This window comes from Carica papaya, chromosome 1 (genome assembly GCF_054855325.1).
Source record: "Carica papaya isolate Zhongbai chromosome 1, ASM5485532v1, whole genome shotgun sequence".
NCBI classification, from domain to species: Eukaryota; Viridiplantae; Streptophyta; class Magnoliopsida; order Brassicales; family Caricaceae; genus Carica; species Carica papaya.
Window position 1 is genome coordinate 24,831,992 of NC_142309.1, and position 19,328 is coordinate 24,851,319.

At 36.2% G+C, this 19,328-nt stretch overlaps 1 protein-coding gene across 2 annotated transcripts; it reads left to right on the forward strand.

The window, feature by feature from the left end:
- The first annotated feature begins 702 nt into the window (after positions 1-702).
- LOC110816750 (Insulinase (Peptidase family M16) family protein) lies at positions 703-17,545 on the forward strand. Of its 2 annotated transcripts, none has more exons than XM_088222200.1 (25): positions 703-1,086; positions 1,546-1,783; positions 1,900-2,141; positions 2,962-3,160; positions 3,525-3,572; positions 4,341-4,448; positions 4,533-4,721; positions 4,831-5,133; positions 5,697-5,798; positions 6,364-6,498; positions 7,339-7,563; positions 9,544-9,747; positions 9,857-10,027; positions 11,218-11,367; positions 12,784-12,921; positions 13,120-13,347; positions 13,434-13,586; positions 13,783-13,909; positions 14,474-14,606; positions 14,951-15,071; positions 15,158-15,238; positions 15,354-15,455; positions 15,563-15,713; positions 15,990-16,125; positions 17,167-17,545. In XM_088222200.1, exons 1-24 carry the CDS (start codon positions 869-871, stop codon positions 16,076-16,078), a joined length of 3,855 nt encoding a protein of 1,284 aa, XP_088078326.1. In that variant the 5' UTR covers positions 703-868; the 3' UTR covers positions 16,079-16,125; positions 17,167-17,545. The 2 variants fall into 2 exon arrangements, with proteins under 2 accessions (XP_088078326.1, XP_088078318.1); XM_088222192.1 differs by having other exon boundaries at positions 704-1,086; positions 17,162-17,545.
- Positions 17,546-19,328: the final 1,783 nt, after the last annotated feature.

Below are 19,328 nucleotides of genomic sequence, written 5' to 3' on the forward strand. Positions count from 1 at the left end.
TGCTAATTTGTAGAGTAAAAAGGGATTAAAAAAAAAAAATTTGTGTCATGACATACACATGGGTGTTGATATGAATGTGTTTGTCAACAAATTTAAAAATATTATAATGTGACTTATCTATGTCATGTATTTCGTTAGTGATACCAGATACTGTTAGAGAAAGTTATTGTACTGTTAAACAAGTTACGTACCATTTTATATTTATTTTATCTTCATCCATATCTTTATAAGTGATAATTGAAAAGTAAAAATACATGTTTAAAAGTATTAGCGTGCTATATGAATATTTATTAAATAGTGTTGAAAATTATTGATAGTAGAATTTATTTGAAAAAATTTTAAAATATGTTTTTATATTTGAACATAAATTATTGAAAACGGTGCAAGTGCTTTAGCATATATTTTTTGAATATATATATATATTTTTTTTATTTTCCTCTATAATTCTTCACTGGTTTTCTATGCAAACATCATAAATTGAAAACATCATATCACCAACTTTTATAAAACAAAAATTATTATCATCACTATATTGACGTTAATATATCCCAAGGTCACATATTTAGTATTTTTCACAAATAAATTTAATAAATTAAAAATTTTCAGAAAATAAAAGGACGAAAAACACCTTGATTGGCCAAAATCCCAGAACTAGACTTTGTCATGTGAAAATATCCTCCCCAATAACCCACGGAAGAGAGGCGTTTTTCATTTTGCTTTTTCCATTAATTTTGGTTTCACCCAAGGAAAAATAATACTAGTTGATTGTGGAAGCAGAAAGAGAGAGTCTCTCTCTATCTTTGTCTTTCTCTCTCGCGGCTTGCCAGTTTGCGGTTAAAAAAGCTAGGGGATAGGAGCCAGAGAGGCAATGGCCACGTCGTCCAGCTCCATTGCAGCAGCCGTGAGGCTCCCTCAAATTCCTTCGATTTCAAATACACCAGATTATACCTGCAATTCTAGAAGAGGAGCGAGAGGCAGAGTTAGGGTTGTTACTCCGGCGGTGCCCCGCGCCTGTCTCTCGTTTGCCAGTCCTTTGACCAGATTGCATGCCAAAACTCAGTCTCTGCTTTTCTCTAACTGCGCCGGGTATTCTTTAATTCTTCATTATACCACTGAATAGAAAAAAAAAAAAAATTTATCTGCTGAAACTTTCCACCTGTGCATATATACATCTGTATGTTTGTATCGTTCATATACTTGATCAATCCAGTATCAGAATCCTTTACTTCTCCTCTTCCTTCATGGTTGCTATAAGAATCCCGGGAGCTTATTCTAATTCTCTTATCCCATCTCTATTTTTGAAATGGCTTCTGCAATCTATTTTGCATAATTCCTGCTATCATGCACCGTTCTCCCTAAACATGTACGCACGTATATATGCATATATATATATATATATATGTGTGTGTGTGTTCTTAAACTACCCGAGGATTTGTTTTTTTTTTTTGTAGTGGAAGTTGTATCACTGGCTGAGAGTTATAATTGATGTCTTTTTGGCTGATTTCCTTTTTATTGCCCTTCTTTTTGTGGACTTCTTGGATGAAGGTGGCACCAAGAAATTAGAGATGATTTGCGTGGGACACATAGGAGGAGAAGCGATACCCGGAGACGACATACTTCCACTTTTGAAGGGCGAGCTTCCAAGACACCTTTTCCCCAACGGTATGAGTGCATTTCTTGCTCCCTTAACAATGGTAGAAGTCGTCCTGGAATTAAAAGATCAGCACCAAGAGCATTTATGGACAAAACTACTTTTGCTTTGTCGAAGTCTGACATTGCTTCTGTGAGTAATCAACCCCAAGTTCTTGCGCATTAATGAAAAGGGCTGCATGCACCCAAGTTCCAAACTTCCAGTGCGTTTATTTATTTGGGTTGATTTGTAGTTTGCATAATTGTCAGGCAAAGCGGACTCATGCTCCCTGTGCAACAGTTGGTCCAGATGAGCCACATGCAGCAAGTACAACGTGGCCAGATGGAGTTGTTGATAGACAAGATTTGGATATATTATATCCTCAATTCGATAAAATAGAGTTAGAGGCTTTTCTGAATTCCAAACTTCCTTCTCACCCGAAATTGCATAGAGGACAGTTGAATAATGGGCTTCGTTATCTTATTTTGCCAAATAAAGTTCCACCAAACAGGTATTCCTCATCCACATAATATTTATAGGATTGATGTATTTATTAGAGATGGCATTTTCCCAGTCAGAAGTGATTGGATTTGCATGAAGATAGATAAAGAGGATTAATTCATACACGACTGTCTGCATAGGACAACTGACTTTTGAAATTGTTGTGTAATACATACTCCTGCTCTAGTTTACTTTGTGCTTATATTCTTCAAATATCACAAACAAATGGAATTTTGCAAGATCATTTAGTAGTTTTGTCTTTCAGTTGTTTGAACCAATAAATCAAAGAGACTGATAATTCAGAAAGCTGCAAAATAAATGTAACATGGCATTTTAGCAGGGAGGAGAGTTTAACATTTTGGTGCAAGCAACATTGTACAAATATCCAGATTTGTCACAAATTTCATCCATCATTTAGTTTCAAAAATCTTGCTCTACCTCATATAATTGTAAATGACCCAATGGAAAATGTTGTTAGCACAATCTTGGCTGTTCGCTTCAATTCCTTCATTGTTGAATTATACAAGACATGAAAAACTAATTCTAATTTTTGAGTTTTCACATTTCCTATTTGAGATCCCATCTGGTATTAGTTTTATTTATAAGATGCCAGTATTCCCTTTGAGCAAAGTGACATCAGGCCTTTGATGACATTGACAGATTGAGTAGAACATAATTTATTTTAACTGTGAGAGAATTCAGCTGATGGACTTACCAATGAAGCATATATATTTTATTTTTTATTAGTTCATAGTATCTGATACTTGAGTCCTTTTCTCTCTGTCTCTCTCTCATATCATTGCACTTTATCATTTTCTTTAACTTTTCAGATTTGAAGCGCACATGGAAGTTCATGTAGGATCTATTGATGAGGAAGAGGATGAGCAAGGAATTGCGCATATGATTGAACATGTTGCATTCCTTGGAAGCAAGAAACGTGAAAAACTTCTTGGGACCGGTGCCCGTTCTAATGCCTACACTGATTTTCATCACACAGTTTTTCACATCCATTCCCCAACTAGTTCAAAGGTTTGCAATTACAGCATCACGTTCATGTTGTTTTAATTCTAGTTATGTGCTTATTTATTATATCACAATTACAGCATCAAGTTCACGTTGTTTTAATTGTAGTCATTCTTCCTTTGTCTTTTCATCTGATTTTGTTTCGGCATAAAGTCTCAATTTTTAATTGGGCCAAGGAAGGAATCCTTGAAAATGATACAGTATTATTCATTTTATCTACATAGAGGTCTTGTCAGCATCAAGCTATTGGCAAAGCAACTCCTGCATCCTTTGTGTAATTAATTGATTAATGCATTTATCTTAGTATATTGATTGAATTGCAATAAGATATTAGTTATATACTTATAGTGAATTGAATGGTTCCTGCCAGGATTCTGATGAGGATTTACTTCCCCCTGTGCTTGATGCCTTGAACGAGGTGCGTATCATAGAGTTTGTATGTAGTTGATTCTTTTGTCCCTTTCAAAAGAGAATCCTTTGGTACTGGGTAATATCTATATCACTTGCGTTCTTTGTATGGGAGACTGGAAAAGAGTGTATATTGACCATTGATAAACTGATGAGAAGGGGAAAAACTATGGTAAATGAATGCTTTCTGTCTGAGAAAGAAGCTAAGTCTTGTAATCATATTCTATTATGGTGCCTGGTGGTGTATAGGTAATGGACTATGGTTTAAGGCTTGTTGGGGATCAGGTGGGTTATTGCAGGTCAGTTAGAGATGAGATTTTGGGCTTGGGAAGGAATCAGTAAGGGGAGGAAAATTGTAAGTCTTATTCTGGTTACTATATTTTGGATGGTTTGGAAAGAGATGAATAGTAGAACTTTTAAGGGATAGAAGAGGAGTTCGCCAAAAAAGGGACAAGTGGTTACACTATTTGGGTTTTTTGGTTTTAGGATATCATATTTACAGTATTGAAGATTTTGGGAATTTTATAGATATTTTTACTGATTTGTAAATAATTTTGTACATTGGTGGTATCCTCTTGATGCCGCCGATTTGATATACTTGGTATACTTTTAAATTTTAAAAAAATCTATACCACTTACCTTTTTTTTTTCTTTCTATTTTATTCTCGCTTTTCAAGGCACGGCTGTTAGCTTCTGTTATGGCATGTTTCATGGATGCATTTTCTTGACTGTCGTTCATCTAGTGTATCAAATATTTATTATTCTTTCATGCATACAGATAGCTTTCCACCCAAAATTCCTTTCTTCTCGAGTTGAGAAAGAACGACGTGCTATACTTTCAGAACTGCAGATGATGAACACAATTGAGTATCGTGTTGATTGCCAGGTGGAAACATGTATAGTATTTTGGTAGGCTGGTCAGTATTTTCATTTTATGCAAAATGTTTATATGATTTTCTTTTGAGCACAGTTGTTACAACATCTGCATTCTGAAAACAAGCTGAGCAAAAGGTTCCCGATAGGACTGGAGGAACAGATTAAGAAGTGGGATGCAGATAAGATAAGGAAATTCCATGAGCGCTGGTACTTCCCAGCAAATGCAACCTTGTATATTGTGGGGGATATTGACAATATTTCAAAGACTGTTTACCAGATTGAAGTATGCCACTAATTATAAGTATTATTATAAATGTCACTTTGTTGGTCATTATGAGGAAATTTATGAATTCAAGAATCACCATCTTGATTTATCAGTTGTCTCTCTGCAGGCTGTCTTTGGGCAGACTGGCCTTGAAAATGAGACAGCTCCTTTACCCACTTCTGCTCCTAGTACATTTGGTGCCATGGCTGGTTTTCTTGTTCCTAAGCTCTCAGCTGGATTGGCGGGAAACTTGGCTCATGAAAGATCAAATTCTGCAGATCAATCAAAAGTCTCTAAACGGGAAAGGCATGCAGTTCGCCCTCCTGTAAAACACAATTGGTCTCTTCCTGGAAGTAGTGCAGATATGAAGCCTCCACAGATATTTCAGCACGAGTTGCTTCAGAATTTCTCAATTAATATGTTTTGCAAGGTCGAGATGTATTTTTTTTTAAATTATTAAATTCTATGCCATGTTAAAGATTAAAAGGGCTTTTAGAGAAGTTTTCTTTCTTTTTTTTTTCCTCGATGTGCCTGGCAAGATCTTTTCTCATGATGAATATTTGTTCTTTTGCTATTTTTTGCATGTCTCATGATGCCTGCATCTGGCATGTTTAATTTTGTCTAACATGTAAAATTTTTATTCCTCCTCCGGATTCATAGAAGTTGTGGTTTCTCTTCTAGTGCCATATGGTGCTATTTTGAGAATATAGTTTCCAGAGTCCTCAACTTGTTTTTTGAGTTTTAGTTTGATTGAAAAGATTAAAATTTTCAGTTACTGTGTCTTACTTTTGATATAAATGCCTTGTGGCAAGTGGTTGAGCTCATTATTTCTGCAGAGTTGATCATGATTTAAGTGCACACAACAGAGAATTTAGTTCAATATGTCCATATATTATTCATTTTGTTGTCTTTCGTATGCATTTGTTCAATACTGAACACAATGAGTTTGATGATTATTTTAATGTAAATGTTCTATTTTGATTTTTTCTTCAGATTCCAGTTAACAAGGTTCAAACATATGGTGATCTGCGAAATGTTTTGATGAAGAGAATATTTCTGTCTGCTTTGCATTTCCGGATTAATACAAGATACAAGGTCTGTTGTTATTAATATTTGTATGATTTTCAGGCTTCATTGTGCATGAAAGAAGAAACAATTGTTGGCTACTTTTCCGTAGTCTCCCACAATCAATTTTTAATAAGTGGCCCAACATGTATCTTGAGCCAAGCTAGAAGGTTGCCTTTCTTTTGGATAACACTTATGGTTTCACCTGAATTTATAATCAAATTCTTGCCTTTTGCACTTAGATCTAATTTATGCAAGGGGATTGAACTTCTATTCATTTTGTACTTAAGGAGTTTTTTCTTTTTATTTGTTACTTCTTGGTGTTGTAGGATGATCTCTTATCCACCTCTCTTTACTATTTCTTTCTTCTCGTTAATAACATTTCTTCTTTCATAAAAAAAATGAAAATCTGCTGCACTTTTTCTCAGTCTTGATGATAAATGAAGTACCCTTCAAAATGATCTAGAAGTTTGAGAAGTCAACAATGATAGATACTTGATAGTATTTTATGGGAATGCATAACTAATTTTTTTTTTTTTTTCACTTGAAAGACATATATTCCTTTGAGATTTTGACTAACTCAAAGAATTTTCAGAGTTCAAATCCGCCATTTACCTCAGTTGAATTGGATCATAGCGATTCTGGAAGAGAAGGTTGCACTGTTACAACTCTCACAGTCACTGCTGAGCCCAAGAATTGGCAAAATGCAATCAAAGTTGCTGTTCAAGAGGTTTATACTTTTTTCTGTTTCCCTTAATATCATATATGTAATTTATATTGTTCTTTAAGTGGTTTAACAATATTGGTCTTGTCAGATTTATTACCTTACTCTAGATGGAATGGGATTAAAGGAATGCTGTTAGACTCTTAAATGACTCAAGTCCATGTCAACAGTGCTAGCAAGTTAACTTTAAGTTTTTCAGAACATTTACTTCAGTTTTCCATTTTCTGTTTTAGTTCCCAGTATTTGCATCTTTAGGTGGTTATTGTTTGTGTAATAGGTAGTTTTATTGTGACTGGTTATATAGTGGTAGTTTTATTTCCCCTTATAATTATATGTGTTTATGGATGTTTAGGAATGAAAAATTAAGAAGAGAAGTGCTCGGAAAAATGTTTTTTTCCTCTAAATTTCAAGTTATTGTTGCGTTCTCTCAAAGATTCAATCCCCTTTCTACTTTCAATCGTTGGTCATAAAGGAAGAAAAACATCTTGATGCTCTAGCCTTCTATCTGATTTTGCACTTTTCAAGCTCAAAACTAGATCATAAAATGGGGATCATAACAAAGACACTTTTTGTTGTTATCTTTGTTTATCCTTTTTGTTTGCTGCTCATATGGTGACTTTATCAAAGAATTGAAACCCAATATATGGTAGCTGTATTTCAAAAGACATATGGTAGCTGCAAAGGTAGTTGCTGTCTTTTTTTTCCCCTTCAATAGGACGGAGTTAATTGGAAATCATTGAAAAGCGACCTTTTTTCTCCGCCCTTCTCTTGCTGATGATGACCTGACTCTCTCTGTGTTTCTTTTTTATATTTTTTCCAGGGTCTGATAGTTTCTTCTGGGTGCAGGTTCGGAGGCTGAAAGAGTTTGGTGTTACCAAGGGTGAATTGACTCGCTACATGGATGCCCTTTTGAAAGATAGCGAACATCTTGCAGCAATGATTGATAATGTATCATCGGTTGATAACTTGGATTTTATTATGGAGAGTGATGCATTGGGCCATACAGTTATGGACCAAAGACAGGGACACGAGAGTTTGGTTGCTGTTGCTGGAACAGTTGCACTTGAAGAAGTAACTTATGTTCCCAAAAATTCTCTTTCCCAACTTTCCTGTTTCTTGAACCAGTGTTATGTAGCTCTGTTTTTTAGTGGTCACTTGTTTACTTTGACATCTGTGTTCATGAACTTTCATAAAAATATGTGCGTACACAACCTTGTATATTTGCATCAAAAACTAATTATCCGTAATATTTGGAATTTTTTTCTTTTTTTAATTATGCAAAGTATATGCTATAATTGGCTAAAAGTGGCTTAGCTGGGGTGAATTCGGTGGGAGAGGATCTGAACTACCTAGTAAGGTCTATCAGATGTACCAGGTTAGATCTCGCCCATGACCTATCTTGGAGTACCTTTAGGGGGGCAATCCTAATAGCCAGGAATTTTGGGAGAAGGTTGATAGGAAACTGGCTAAGTGCCTAGAGAGTTTAGAAAGGGGGGCTTTTCTCACTCGGGGGAGAGTCACCTCGATCCAGTTTCGCCTCTCCAGTGTGCCATTTTATTTTTTTGTCCCATTTTTTAGAATTCTGATTGGAGTGGCTGGGAGATTAGAGAGTCATATGAGGAATTTTCTTTGGACCGGGGTTGGGGAGGACAAGAGGGACCACTAGGTAAATTGGGATACATGTTGCTTACCTAGATGTTCAGGTGGATTAGATTTAGGAAATCTCATATCCAAGAACATATCATTATTGGCTAAGTGGTTAATTAAAAAAAAAAAAAAAAATTATTGACCAAGTGACTGTGGCGCTTTCCTTAGGAACCAAACTCCCTATGGCATAAGGAGATCATAAGCATCTATGGGAGCGGGAGTAATGGATGGGATGCCATTACTTATACAACCACCTTTCATCGAAGTCCTCAGAAGCCATTTCCCAAGCTTACACATCCTTTGGCTCCTTCACTCGTATCTGTCTGGGAGATGGCTGCAGAGCCAAATTCTGTGAAGATACTCAGGTGGGGAATCAGCCGTTAGCCACACAGTTCCCACACTTATTCAATATGGCCCTTAGACATGATACTCCTGTCTCAGAGTTCAACTTTGACAATTAAGTATTAATTGGAACTCCCACTTCAGCCATAACCTTTCTGATAGGGAGGATTCTGACATGGTAAACTTTCTGAATCTTTTGAAGTGAAACGCCCATTTAGACTAAGGGGTATGGACCTTGGAACCTTTAGGAACATTTACTTGCAAATCCTCTCTTGAGCATCTCATTTTCAAACCTAATGAAAACCCAATATTGAAGGCCAACAAGTTCTGGAAATCTCTTGTTCCTCCCGAAGTCAAGGTGTTCACTTGGACTGCCATTTTTCGGAGGCTAAATACCAATGAGATACTTCAAGCCCGCGGAGCTAATCGTGCCTTGTCTCTAGATACATGTGTGATGTGTTTTGCAGGAGGAGAGACGCACTAACATCTGTTCTTGTACTGCAATACATCTTGGAGGTTCTGGACAAATTTGGTGAAGGCTTTTGGTTTAAGTTGGGTAATCCTCAGGTGTTCATGTTCCTAAACTGTTTTTACAATGGGGAGGGACTGCAAACACGGGCTAAGGCCCTCTTGTAAGGAGCGCTCTTTGCTGGCCTTTGGGGCATTTGGCTCGCAAGGAATTCTCGGTCTTTAATTCCAGATGACCCTTTCCACCACCTTTTTTGGCTACATTGTGGATTAAGGCCCATGGTCATTTCCTACTATTAGCATCTCTGATCTATATCATAATTGGGAAGTTTTATTTCTAGGATCTAGTTTTTTGTATTGTTTGCTTTCTTTTACTTTCTAGGTCGCGGAGGATGTCCTCCTTGGTTGTATTCTTCTTTCCCTTCCATTCAATAATATTTCTTCTTCTATCAAAAAACTAATTATATGCTATCAGTTCAATATATTAACATATGTTATCTGAAATATGTTTGTTGAAGTTTTTCTTATGTTCAATACTTTTTGCCTACTTTTTTCTTTCAAGCACTTCATCATATAAAATTATTCTATGTGCAGGTCAATTCAATTGGTGCTAAGGTGTTAGAATTTGTCTCAGATTTTGGGAAACCCACTGCGCCTCTTCCTGCCGCAATTGTTGCATGTGTACCAAAAAAAGTACATGTTGATGGAATTGGTGAAACTGAATTCAACATAGCCCCCGAGGAAATTACCATGGCTATGAAATCAGGATTGCAGGAACCCATTGAGGCAGAACCAGAGGTCTAGCTCTTTTGGAAGTTCAGTTTAATTTAATTGTCTAATATATCTTTGTAAATCATTTATTGAGTATAGATTTTTTTTTCATTTGTCTTTTCCTTTTGTTTTGTAGCTTGAGGTGCCAAAAGAGTTAATTTCTCCCTCACAATTGCACGAGTTAAGGTTGCAGCGTAGCCCATCTTTTGTTCCTGTAGTTCCGGAATTAGATGTCACAAAACTGCATGATAAGGAAACTGGGATTGTCCAGTGTCGCCTTTCTAATGGAATACCTGTAAATTATAAGGTACACTATATAGATTTTGCTCGTTGATTCTGTTACTGGATTTGGGTTATTTTGTGTATGAGTACACTTTCTGAGACGGTCCCAGTTTTGCCTTTCTGATGGAATACCTGCAAATATAAGTTATGCTTTATGGATTTTGCTCTTTGATCCTGTTACTGGATTTGGGTTATTTTATGTGTCAATGTACATGTTCAGAAGTTTCTAAGAGGAAGAATTAACGTTTGTTGTCAGTAGTTTAATCTACTTGTAAATACATCATAAATGGGTTGTGTCCTGTTGACACTCTTGCATCAATACGATTTCACACTTTTATTTCAAAAAAGAAAAAAAAAGAAAGACTCATAATGAGCCTATTGTTTAATGTTAAGGTTTTTCTGCTTTTGTTTTCCTCCTATAAGCATGTAGATGTTAGAGTTCTCGTTTTGCATCATTCTGAAATATGTAAGATGGTTAGACTTGTGCACTCTTTTGTTTTATTTTTCATGGATGTGTCTGCAACAGAAAGGTTTTCATTTTTATCATTATGAAGATTAGTGGAGAGTTTATTTATGTTAAAATCCAAGAAAGTGCAAGTGGACACAGAAACAACTGATGTGTGATATTTTCAAGGTTTTGACTAGGGATATTTTTATTTGGGGTTCCAATTCTTTCAAAATTTTAAGTTAATAGAGAAAGTCACAACTTTTGTCTTGTTGTTACTGTAAATCTATAAGAGAACAAGTTAGAGTGGTATCCTATCTGATTTTTTTTTTTTTGAGATGAGAGTGGTATACTATCTGATTTTTTTTTTTTTGAGATAAGAGTGGTGTACTATCTGATGCTTTATTGTTGACCATTATCATTACATGAGGTGTGAGTTCTAACTAAATTTGCACTTGGAATGGTCATTGCTAACTTGGTCAGTTTCATTTCAATCGTTAAGATTGACAGTGTCTTTTTTCTGCTTCATGCCCATTACCAGAGGTGAATAGTCTGGACCTCAAACCCAAACCCTCTTGCAGAGAGGTTGAAATACTAACTAACTAACCAAGGGGCAGTTTGTGTTTTGAGATTGATAGTTTGATAATATTAGTAGCTTCATATTTAGTAGGAATGTTTGGTTCCAACCTCCTATTTTTCTCACCTTAGTAGGGATGTGTTTGATGATGTTTAATTATGCCTTCACCATTCTTACCCTGGATTTTCTGCAGGTCAGTAAGAACGAAGCCCGGGGAGGTGTTATGCGGCTTATAGTTGGTGGTGGACGAGCAGCAGAAAATTCAGACTCAGGAGGAGCTGTTGTCGTTGGTGTTCGAACTCTTAGTGAAGGTGGTCGTGTTGGAAACTTTTCAAGAGAGCAGGTAGGTTTTCTTTATTTTTATTTTTATTTTTTTAATTGTGGATGCCCCAACACAATATTTGAAGAAAATGTTTTGTTTCGTCAGAAGTTCCGAAAACAAAAGAAAGAGAAATCTTTTTATAGGTTTCTATTGACAGAAAATTTCTTTCCTATGTTGACTTACTAAGAATGATTCTTACTGCGGTCTGATTCCTGAATCGGGTAAGGTGGTAGTCAGTTAGCAGTTTAGCATTATTGTGAGGCTGGATTAACAATAATCTCTGAAATAGTTTGGCTAATAGATTTATAGGATGAGATACAGGATACATGACTAACATACCCCAGTTCTCAATTAAAGAAAACACTAACCGTGCAGGATCAATGAGTAATCATCCTTTTTTCTCTATATATATAGTTTCTGAATCATTTTCTTTTAAATAAAAGTGTAGTGCAGTATATATAGTTTCTGAATCATAATATTTAATGCATGAGTTTAAGAAGTTTAATATGTTCTGAATCATAATATTGGATGCATGAGCACAACAAGTTTAATACAGAGTAAATCTACAAGTATTAGTCTTATCTCAAGTTTTAAGGAGAAGGGACTGCATTGCAGGCATAAGCCCTCAAACAGATGGTTTTGCAAACAGCATTAGAGAAAAAACTGCAGTGCAATTGAGGTGGCTTCTGGGGCTCAGAAGCTAACACAAATTCGAACCTCTTTCCTAGCCTTTGGACTTTTTTTTTTTTCTTCCTGAAATAACTAGCCTCGAGATTTTATCTCTTTGGTCTTTTACAAAAAAGATCTCTATACTTTTCAAATAATTTCTACATATCCTTGTATTTTGGATAGATTATACTTTTTTAAATTATTTTCCATTTACTGATTTTGAAAATATATTTTTGTATAAAATAGCTTTTTTTCTATTAGTTTTAAGGTAGTTTTTGGTTACATAAGGGCAACTTGGTCTGAGAGTGAAAATTTGCTAATGTACCAGACTAAGTTAAACCTAGTTCCTACGGGATAAATTTGCTGGATTAGAAGTGGAAGAGATTACCATAATCAGGTTTCTTAAACAAACCAAACATCAGGATAGGATTAAAAGTAGCAACTTAATGAATCTGGTCTTATTTGACCTGACTTTGCAAACTAAATTGGCTGTTGTTGATTCGTAAAATGACAGTATTTTCTTAGTAAAAGAACTGGAAGGTTAGTGCTATGGTTGTATAGTTATAAAAACTATTAGACAACTAGCAAAATATGCTTCCACCTCTTGCTATTTCCCTTTCTGTTTTATTTTGTCATCTAAGTGCGGTATAGCTTTCCAGCAAGAATGGGTTTATGAGCATAAAACCTTGTGACCTACCCTATAGCTTCTCCCCATTTGATTTCGTAGATGTGCTAGTCATGTCTCACATGTTCAATTTGTTTATCCAGGTGGAACTTTTTTGCGTAAATCACCTGATAAATTGCTCGCTGGAGTCCACAGAGGAGTTCATTGCAATGGAATTTCGTTTTACTCTCAGAGACAATGGCATGCGTGCAGCTTTCCAGTTACTTCATATGGTGCTTGAGGTAATGTCAGTCACAATGTATACAACATGTTAACATTGACCTTTTGATATGTAGTTCCCTAATCCTTATTTCAAAAAAGAAATATAGGTCATTAATCCATATGGTTGACAGTATTTAATGTGTAATCTTTTAGAAATTACAGCATTTTTACTTTTGATTTTTACCACTGATTGAATAATGGTAACTTCTGACTTGCAGCATAGTGTCTGGCTGGATGATGCATTTGATCGAGCAAGACAACTATATATGTCATATTACAGGTCAATTCCAAAGAGTTTGGAACGATCAACTGCTTACAAACTCATGTTAGCAATGCTGAATGGAGATGAACGGTTTGTAGAACCTACACCAAAATCATTACAGAGTTTAACTCTTAAATCTGTAAGGGATGCAGTAATGAATCAGTTTGTAGGTGATAACATGGAGGTGAGTGTTAATCAGAATCTAGTGAATGTTTCATCAAGACATGACATTTCTTGTCAGTTAAAAGTTCCATGTTTTTTGGCCTTTAGGTAAGCATTGTAGGAGACTTCTCAAATGAGGAGATTGAATCTTGCATTCTTGATTACCTAGGAACAGTAAGAGCAGAAAGAGATTCTGATAAAGAGCAGGAATTGAACCCAATTATATTTCGGCCATCACCATCTGAACTGCAGTTTCAACAAGTAAGGGAAGCTGGATTTCCTGTTGCAAACTTTTGATAGCCTTCTGTGAATCCACTCTGAAGTGTGTCTGAAGAGTGGGCTTTTCTTTTTCATGTTCTTCTTTTTGCCTAGTTTTGTTAAATGTCTGAAGGTAATGTTGGGTGGTTTTAGTTTCGTGCATCAACTGGTTGTGCACTGATTTATCTGCTCCAAACAGGTATTCTTGAAGGACACCGATGAGAGAGCGTGTGCATACATTGCAGGTCCTGCACCCAATCGCTGGGGTTTTACAGTTGATGGTAGAGATCTATTTGAGTCAACTGGTGATAATTCCACAAGTGATGGTAAGTTTCTTTGTGATAGTCTATGAAAGGGATTATACCTGTTACTGTCTTTGTTACAGGTCTATGAAAGGGGACTACAAAACGGGTGCTTCCCTTGTTTAACATGTATAGATTTGCTGGGTGTTTGATTGACTTTAGGATCATAACTTGATTTTCAGTAAAGCTTTGTTTCTGCCAATATTGATCTAAATTGAAATAAGCTGCTTTCCAATGATTGGTGATTGTTTAGAAGGCATAAATAGCATTGTTCCACTTCTTTACCAAATTTTGCTTTTAGAAGTTGGTTCTTGAATCATTGTTTTGAGATTTGAACTCTAGTTGCTAGCTGCTTATGGGTCAAATGATTGGCATTCAGGTAGAATACATGAACTGACATTAATTCCACCTTTTTTTATTGGAACATTAAATTCATTTATCTAAAGAATACTGTTTCTGGATGTCGGTTGTTGAACTTTTCTCGTGAAATTGGAGTCTAGTTGGTAGCTGCAAACTTAAGTACTATCCAGTTAAGACTTATGAAGTCTAGTTGCTGGCTGCAACTCATTGGTGGGATATGGCTTTCAGATGCACAATCAAAGTCCGGTGATCTGCTGATGGAGAGAAACAGTGTTGAGAAGAATCTTCCAAGAAAACTTCGGGCTCACCCGCTTTTCTTTGGTGTTACTATGGGGCTGCTAGCTGAGATCATAAATTCTAGGTAATTCTGCCCGCTTAACTGCACTTTCCTAGCTTTTTTGGCAGGTAAATATGTTCCTTAGGTGCCCATTCCTTTATGGTTAGTTGTTTCTGCATCATTCAATGCTTTGCACCATGTGATGATTCAATCAATTTGACCAGAGAATAATAAGAACCAACTATTATCTTTTATTATAAATTTATTAGCGCCTTTATTTCATTTTATTTTTTTTTGAAATCAGAGTCTTGAAACTATACTGTTTTTCTGCTCTGACTATATATATTCTCATTTCCAGTTAGTATCTTGTATTTACAAATGTCTTAGGTCTATTTGGCCTGCAACTAAGAAATTTCCTTTATTGGCAGGCTTTTTACAACAGTCAGAGACTCTCTTGGACTAACATATGATGTGTCATTCGAATTAAACTTGTTCGATAGGCTCAATTTTGGATGGTATGTCATATCTGTGACATCCACTCCAGGCAAGGTGCATCCAATCTCCACTTATCAACATTCAGTATGCCTTATAATTTCTTACTTTTTTCACCAGCTTTGTGTCTAATGAACATCCAGGTGTATAAAGCTGTTGATGCTTGCAAGAACGTTCTTAGAGGTTTGCATAGCAACAAGATCGCCCAAAGGGAGTTAGACAGGGTTAGTTTAAACAATTATCTGAATATTCTTTATGCTAGGATTGTTCAAAGTTAATTTGCCTACCTTGTGCTTGTTCTTGGAATGATCTTCCTCCCTCATGTTTTATGATCCACAGGCAAAGCGGACCCTTCTTATGAGGCACGAGGCTGAAATTAAGTCAAATGCCTATTGGCTTGGTTTGTTAGCTCACTTGCAAGCTGTTTCTGTTCCAAGGAAGGTAATTTTATTTTCCTTACAGTTTCTTCAATTTAACTTTTTACTTTCCTATGATAATTCTCTCATTAAATACATCTTTATGTCTTTTCTGATGGCTGTGGATTTTAGGATATATCATGCATTAAAGATCTCACTTCACTTTATGAAGCTGCCTCTATCGAGGACATATACCTTGCGTATGAACAGTTAAAAGTAGATGAAGATTCTTTGTATTCATGTATTGGGATTGCCGGGGCTCAGGCTGGAGAAGAAACTGCCGGTAAGGAAAAATCTTTTGGTGAAAGAGCTTTTCCAGGAAAATGCAAAGTGTTTAATGAACCATCAATAATAGTTCTTGTGGAGGACTAAATGAAACTTATCCGATGATCCACATTTACTTGGGCCCTTTGTGGCATTCAATATCCCTTCTCATCCTCCCAATGCCTTTGATTTTGTTTGTGGATTGGGGGAGAAAGGGGGTATCCTTCAGGCTGCCTTTTCCGTCATGGTATAGACCTTTTTATCCATTTTATTAAGATCCAATTTAAATTTGCAGCTGCATTGGAAGAGGAAGAACCAGAAGGTTTTCAGGGAGTTATTCCTGTGGGGCGAGGTTTATCCACAATGACACGGCCAACAACCTGAGCATTCATGCTTTCGCTATAGTGTATATTGAAGGAAAGCATTAGAAGGTATGTGTGCTTACTAGTTTCCTTTTCTTCAGTAGAAAATGAAAAGAATTTTCAAATGCTGTTAAGAGAGCACTTACAAGAGTACATGATATCTATTTACAAGACATAGTATCCACACAATCCTTAAGCTTTCCTTCGTAAGTTACAGTAATTCAGCATAGGCTAAAGGCTTGAAGCCAGTGTCCCTGATTCTGTGGAGAGGCAATCTACTCGTTAGGAGCCCATTTGTCTCCCTTCCTCTTAGTTAATTGGAAGATAGGTATTTTAGTTTAAATTAACAAGAACTAAAGGAGCATGTACCCTATCCTCAGGAAAAACAAAAGTTCTGAAGAATCAATGAGGACTTATTCCTCTTCCAAATCCCCACAATTTTGTGCCAGCCCAAATCAAGTTATTGTTTTCACAATTATCTGTTGGATGTGTTCCTTTTATTTGTACAAGAAATTTTTGTTAAACAGTATACTGGACCTGTTTTGCATCTACCGGAAAACTGAGATTGAAAGTTGTTTGGAGTTACTCATTAGGATTTTCAACCTAGATGGAGGACAAAATCCTTTCCATTGCACTTACAATCCTTATAATTTAATACCTATTTTGTAGCTCTATAGTGTTTCACTTTATGCTTCTATCTATTATCTGAAGTACCAAAAATAGATGTTAAGTCCGATAAGGTTACTAAGAAATATTTCCTTGTAGGTGGGGCAAGTTCTACTCTCTGCCAGTTTGAAAGCAAATGAGGTGCACAATTGCATGCGCGTGTTTGTGCATTGTGCATCAATAGATTTTAGGATATTTCATTGTCATAATTTTCGCCCTTTTTAATGGGTGCATGCTTAAGTTACCATAGGTGCACATCTTTATAACTCAGGACCAGGGTTTTTTTGTTTCACTTATCATAATTGAAAATTTGGTCTAGTTTTGTGATAAAAAAAACCTTGAGATATTTTTATACATTGAGAGGAGATTTTTCCAATCAAACTATTACCTGTCTCTTCTGGGATTTTCGTGCTAATTACTTGTGGAATTCTTAATGTAGGTCAGTTAACAAGATTGCATGGCCGGTTGGGGGCAAGTTCCATAGTGTTTTTGAGAAAAAGTATATGGAGTTGCTTCAATGCACACGAGACAAGACTGAAGTGTTGGCTGATGGAGTGATTTATTTGATCTTCATCACCTCTGCTTCGCTCATTATAGCCTAGAAGCTTGTTTAAATGTATTCCTAATAGTGTTGATTCTATTTCTGCTGTCACAGGCATTGGAAATTTTCTTTGGGAACTCAGAAATATAGTGAAAAAATGCAAAGTATACAGATGTTGAACTAGGGGATTTTGGCTGGATCAAGTATGTGTGTGTCATTTAGCAGCTGCCAGTTGCCTATATGTAAATTACCTATTTTCAATTAACGATTTATTTGAGGCAATCTGGTTCAACCCATCTAAAATCATGTTTCACCCGCATTCTTTTATTTCGGACAGGTCTCCAGAGGACAGGACATTTCATTTTAGTTTGGTCATTTTTCACTGAGAGGTTTTTGCGGGCTTAAATTGATCGGAGTATCCTTGTAACTTACCATAACAATTTTTTCGTGGACAAGATGTCAAAGATCATTTGACAATCACAGTAGTTTAACAAACCAGATTATTGCTGGAAGATCAAACTCAATAAAAAAGTTAGGATTTACAAGATACAATTTTTTTTTTTGGGTGGAGAAGAACAAAATATAAGCTAAAATTTTGAGTTGTATGTAAAATTTGAGGTTTACAACAGAAGAGTTTAGTGATAACATGTAGTTTGCGGAGCACTTGGCGCACTTTTAGAATATGATGAATATAAATTTGTAGAGAGTAAAAGTGTACGCTAATAACTCAAGGTACTTTCTCCATGTAATTTATATTTACTTTTTAGCTATCCTCAATTGTTTATAAAATGAAAACATTTTAAATCATCGAATAAATTTTAGTTAACAATTTAATTTACAGATCTTAAATTTTCAAAATTAAAAGAAATTATATTTTTTAAAAAAATAGTCATATTTAACAAATAGAAAATCCACAGTCAGTGTGAACAACCATGTCATAATTCAGCAACAGCTACGCCTGTCAATAGCGGAAACCCCATGCAAGGGGAAAATAGCAACCATGCATCAACGTGGAAAGACAAAATAGTCTCTGGGTCTGCACAAGCACAAGATGCTAATGAAGGTGACATAGAGATGGAGGAAACAACGCTTGCCCCATTTCCCCAGGCACTAGATGATGAGGATGACGAGGTGGAGAATGATTTGTGCCTGCCATCTGGCTAACAGCAGAAGAAAAGGTACAGCTTTGGAAGCCATGGCGAAGAACACTCGAAATGAAACTTTTGGGGAAGCGTATACGCTCTAAACATGGACGACTACATTTGATCTGCTTCAAGTGTGGTCTCTATGGGCATGGTACTGATAATTGTACTAAAAACCTTCCTGTTCTGGTACAGGTGCGATCGATGAAACGCCGGCGAATTCTGGGGTGCGACAACTGAAGGAGGCAGATCAATGCAGCCCATGGATGATGGTACAAAAGAAAAAAAAAAAAAAAAAAGAAACCCGAGAATTCAGCACCAATCTATCAAAGAAGATTCTTTCGAGGAGGATTAGGGAACTTCAAAAATGACCAAGATACGCACGCGAAGGCGTCTAATCTCACATGCATGCGCCCATTAAAGGGAACTCGCACGGACATGGTGAACAGAATATTAGGAAGCAGCAAAAAAGTAAAGTTGAGGACGCCCTTAATAACAGCGCAACAGAAAAGCAAGGAATGGAGGGAATCAAGAGATCCAGATTCTCGGCTCTTCTAATTGAAGAATGAGAGGGGAAAGTCAACCAGAAGGTAGAATCCAACCTTCCCAAACCATAGCCTATGTCAAAAAAGAAAAGGGATAATTATGGAATGGAGCTGATTTGGTAATCGAAATTGCAAGAGAATATTAAGGAAGACAGGATGAATGACAATATTGAGGAGATCGGGAAATCCCATCTGCCCTAGACGTCAACAAATTGCTCGGTAATGAAGAAGCTATCACACTGACTTATGGGATCTCGTAGGGAGTGAGAACAGAGGGGAAAAAAACGAAAGCAAACGAAGAGTAAAATGTCAAAAGTTGAAGAAAACACTGTCGGCCAAGCAACCCCACAACGGGCGAGAAAAAAATAGAAGATATGG

Excerpts from the sequence above, each read along its gene's own strand:
- LOC110816750 (XM_088222200.1), top strand. The coding sequence starts at position 869 with ATGGCCACGTCGTCCAGCTCCATTGCAGCAGCCGTGAGGCTCCCTCAA. Across the intron at positions 13,587-13,782 it reads CTGAACTGCAGTTTCAACAA|GTATTCTTGAAGGACACCGA; the intron begins GTAAGGGAAGCT and ends TGCTCCAAACAG. Across the intron at positions 15,456-15,562 it reads CTGTTTCTGTTCCAAGGAAG|GATATATCATGCATTAAAGA; the intron begins GTAATTTTATTT and ends TGTGGATTTTAG.